Here is a 5,000-nt window from a genome sequence, read left to right on the forward strand (position 1 = left end):
GCCTGATCGTTTTCTATCACTCCTCAGGTTGGTGCTCGTACCACTTATACTGCAAGGTAGTGATGTTTCTTGCACAGGCTCTAGTGGAGGCTTTTGCACTGAATCATGCCTCTTTTTGTACTGGGTTCTGTGCAGTGCCCGGGCATTCACTTGCTATGTGGTTTATGGTTTCATTTTTCGTATTGCACTTCCTACATATGGGAGAGATGTTATTTCCGTCTATCGTTCTTTGAACATATCTGGTTCTTAGGGCCTGATCTTGTGCCGCTGTTATCATTCCTTCAGTTTCCTTCTTTAGCTCTCCCCTCTGTAGCCATTGCCAATTGTCATCGCTGGCTAGTTCTTTAGTCTGTCTCATGTATTGTCGTGCATTGGTTGTTGTGCCAGTCCACTCTGTTCTTTGTCTTTCTCCTGTCTCGTATATTTCTGGATCTTCGTCTACTTTTGATTAGTCCCTTCTTCCCATGCACTCTTTTGTATTATTATTATTATTATTATTATTATTATTATTATTATTATTATTATTATCTCAATGGCTAAAGTGAAGTAAAATAAAGAAAGTTACTGGTGGTTTTATATAAAAAAATCGTGAACTTACCGGCTAGATATTTTTACCCGGATATACAGTAAACTATATTACTAACCAATATAGTTCTCTATATAATTGTGGATTGTTATTACATAAATTGTTACTGAGGAGATTGTGAATTTCTTAGCATTATTATTATTATTATTATTATTATTATTATTATTATTATTATATTTATTATTTGTGAAGAAATCCTTAGCGAGTAGGATAATCTACCAGGATCTCAAAAGCTTTCATTGGTATATATATTTCTAATATATATTTACATTTACACCACTATGGATTTCTCCACCATTTTAGTGACTCAGTAGTTTTCATGTTCATCATGATTCAAGTTGCAGATGTTTTATTTTTTTTTTTACACCGTCTTTACATAAAACTTACAGGTTTTGTAAATTACATATTCCCTTGCGAGTCACTTCTTGTTGCTAAATATTCGTTGAATACTTGAGGTATATTTATTGATGTTCTCTTGAACAAAGCAGCATGTCACATGGAACATTCTGAAAGGATCTTATTTGAAGAGTTATAAGTATCAAAGACTTGTTTAATTAGTTCATGTTGTTTCGATGCTTTCAGTATAGTGCACCTTACTGCACTTGTATGTTCAAACATTCAATTATGGGATTTAAATCACTTCCTTTATTTGTTCTGTTTATCACGTCATTCATGAATGAATGTCACGTCATTCATGAATGAATGACGAGTTCTACGTTCCATTGATGGAGGAATTACGCTTTTGATGACTCTGCTATAACAGATGAGCCATTACTTGACGTCGGGCTGACCAGATAAAGTATATATTTTTAGAGAGCTACCTGTCTAGCCCCCACCCCCACCTCCAACCTCTCTCTCTCTCTCTCTCTCTCTCTCTCTCATGATGATGATGAGGAGTTCTGATGCTGAGAGGTTGGAGGGGGGGGGGGGGTGAGGGGAAGGAACACTTGATAGTGACTATTAAGTGAACTTCACCATTCAATAACCTCTCAAAATCCTCTCATACGAGCCTTCAGAACCAGTGACCTCAACCCAGAAATAAAACTGAAAGTTCTCTCTCTCTCTCTCTCTCTCTCTCTCTCTCTCTCTCTCTCTCTCTCTCTCTCGTTTCTGCTATCCTGCATTCAGTGCACCCAAAAAAATCTTGACTTCTAAGCTTTCAAGAAGCAGAAATGTAAATATATTCTGCCTTACCGGATTATAAGTTTGATCTAGGAAACATATGATCTTCGAAGCTGCAGTGATTTGGAAGTAGGAACTTATCCTCTGTCTTGCAGGCGGACAGATCTTAATGCTTTTCGGAACGCCTACTCCGCGACCCTGTAAGACACTCACGTTATCGTTAGGGCAAAGCGTGATATCGGCATTTTATGCCCTTCGCCTCCAATACCCAGGTCATCCTGAGGACAGAGTCTGATGTCCTCCAAAAGGATGTGCTGTTACAGAAGTTTGCTTCTTTGTGACTTATTCGTAAGTCAGTCTGGCTGTTTGTTAGAAAAATTAGCAATAGACTCTAGGCTTTAATTATTGTTTTCGTTTTAAAATCATCATAGACATACGATCAGCGCTTTATATCTCGGTATTAATCGGTTATGGTAATACGGTTTTATTACCGTCTCTGCCTGTCATCAGGATAGTCGTAAATGGCACTTAAGATCAGCCCCTTTGACTGTGGTTATCCAATCTGAGTTTCTTTCTGCTTTTGTAACAGTTTTCTCCTTTTATTGTGATTATTTGAGTTCCTGCCTCTCTTTAATTTTAATTTCGTTCTCAACATGCGGACATATTGGACAATTTATTCCGTGAAAAAAAATTTATAAAAGTCAAATTATGAACATTTCAATTCCTATCTTTCGGTATTTTCCATCTCGGCTTCATCAAGCTGACATCTAGGTCAATTTATCCCGCAAAAAAAAAGAAAAAAAAAAAAACTCAAAATATGAAAATTTGATTTCATATCTTTCGATATTTTTCATTTCATTTTCATTATGATGACATCTGGGTCAATCGTCCCGTTGATTTTTTTTAATGTACATCAATGCATTTTCCTTGATCATTACGTTGATCTTGGATTGTGTATGTATGAGAGAGAGAGAGAGAGAGAGAGAGAGAGAGAGAGAGAGAGAGAGAGAGAGAGGCGGGGATGGGGGGAGGGGCGAAGCTTTTGGGTTGAGGATATTCCTCCCTATCTTTCGATCTAGGGTGAACACGGCGCTCACGAGGATTTTAATGTTCGAGATATAAGAAGACGAAAGCATAGATAATATTTTATGCCTCTTTATGACCTTCCTCTTCGCGTTCCGTTAGTATTCCTTTTTTCCATTATTTTTGGACGTTTTAATTCCTCTGGGGGTCGCCTCCGATCACTTTATTGCTGGAAATCTTCCCCCGACGGCATCCGGGATGGTTTTGGGATTGAATTGGTGTATTAAACGTTCATGGGAGGATGAATGAATCTCCCAAGGAAGAGAATTGGTAATTCCAGTCGATAGCCTTGATAGGGGACAGTGCGGAGATGTGAGGGAAAGTGGTGAGAGATTTTTTTGTTTTCGCACAGAATTTGTATGACGTGGAAATGAACGAAAGTGGCCTTTTTTATGTTTCTGGAAGCGCATGGAAACCTTCGATAGGAGATGAATGACCATATGAAAATAATAATTATAGATTGTAACTTACAGTATCTTTAGGACCGCTATCATAAGTCGTTCCTTATTCACGTGAACATTTCAGTCATACTGTAGATTTCTACAGGATTTCTTGAAGTTCTAGTAACTGTAGCTGCGTTTTTTTTTTTTTTTTTTTTTTTTTTTTTTTTTTTTTTTTTATTGACAAAATTGTCCATTTTTAAAAAATCAAGTTTCATAGTCGTCGTATTATGGTTCTTGCGTAAGCATCCCTTTAATTGCCAAAAAAATTCAGTTTGTGTAATAATTCCAACTGTATACAGTTTATGCCAATTTTAACATTTTCGTTGACGTAAGATTGGCATTAGGTCCTGAGAAATTGCTTCCATAAAAAAAGAATTTTAATTTGAAAAGAAACCATTTACTAATACGTTGATGATGTTGCCTAATAGCCACGTAGTTGACTATTAATGGAAGACCTCATTAAGAATGGGTATTATAGCTTTACCAAGAGATATTTTAGCCGAAATTTTGTCATTGCATTATCGTCCATCCTTGTTTTTTTGTGGTTATTCTTTAACGAAGTGGCTTAAATTTTCATATTTATTTGTTCTATGCTATTTTGCGATTATTATTATTATTATTATTATTTTTGTTCTATGCTGTTTTTCAATTATTTTTTATGTATAACGTATTTTACCCATTTTCCCCTATTTTTAAATCTGTTTCATTACGGATTTTATTTCACGATGCGTATCGGTAAATATTCTAGTATTCCTTGTATTTGCATTGTAATCTTGTCTGCACTGCAACAGCGTAGCTGCAGATGAATTCCTTTGGGTCCTCTCCCCAAAGAGAGAGAGAGAGAGAGAGAGAGAGAGAGAGAGAGAGAGAGAGAGAGAGTACGTACGGCCCGAGTTCATGCGTGGAATCACCGTGACTCCCATTTCTGAGAGCCATTACAGCCTCTTCCTTTCAATGCTTTAGCGATTTGCTGGTTGCCAGTGTGATCAACCATTACTCGTCCATCTTCCCCCCAATCCTTTCTTTTTTCCCCCTATAGCAATGCCTGTACCGCCCCCCCCCCCCCCACCCCCCCCCCCCCCCCCCCCCCCCCCCGCTCCCCCTGTCATCTCCCTCTTTTCTCTTTCTCTCTCTTGCCATTTTCGTGTGCCTTTCAGGCCGGCCTGATTTAGGATTTTGCAATGGCTGATATTTTTGTTTGTTCGTGTTTGTGATTGTCTTTACGTGTTGGCTTATGCGTATGTTTGTTTTGTTTGTTTCTGTGCTTTTAGCATTGTTTGTTCTGCTTACTTGCATCCTCTAAATTCCCTAGCTTAGTCTTGTGTTGTAGTTTATTGTGTTTGCCTTCTACTACTTCGTCATTACTGTCTATAGTGTTAAGAGCTTTTTTTTTTTAATATGGTTTATGACTGTCGACATAGAACTGACATCTTGTTTCTCTTCTTTTTTTTCCCTCGTGACCCACAGATTCAGCCAGTACGGCTTCAAGTACCACCTTGAGACCCCGATCTCCACCTCTCAGCGAAGGGAGGACGACCGCATCACCTACATCAACAAGGGCCAGTTTTATGGCATCACAATGGAGTACATACCGGACCCCGAGAAGCCTTTGAAATCCGGCACCGTCAAGGTAAGTGTCATTGGCTTTCACGATCTCTTTGGGGGCAAAACGTCCGCGAGAAGGATTTCCAAAAGGTAGGATGGCCATAGGAGGAGGAGAGGCCTCGCTTTCGAGTAGGACCTCAAAGGATGGGGAAAGTGGTGAC

At 38.6% G+C, this 5,000-nt stretch overlaps 1 protein-coding gene across 6 annotated transcripts in view; it reads left to right on the forward strand.

Moving 5' to 3' along the window:
• Positions 1–5,000, forward strand: part of LOC135223880 (protein grainyhead-like) — a 391,944-nt gene that overhangs the window by 291,729 nt on the left and 95,215 nt on the right. For all 6 annotated transcript variants that reach the window (XM_064262788.1, XM_064262793.1, XM_064262791.1 and 3 more), the window contains one exon: positions 4,702–4,864. In XM_064262788.1, the coding sequence (XP_064118858.1) occupies positions 4,702–4,864 (163 nt within the window). The remainder of the gene's footprint in view (positions 1–4,701; positions 4,865–5,000) is intronic.

The sequence above is a fragment of the Macrobrachium nipponense genome, chromosome 10 (genome assembly GCF_015104395.2).
Source record: "Macrobrachium nipponense isolate FS-2020 chromosome 10, ASM1510439v2, whole genome shotgun sequence".
NCBI classification, from domain to species: Eukaryota; Metazoa; Arthropoda; class Malacostraca; order Decapoda; family Palaemonidae; genus Macrobrachium; species Macrobrachium nipponense.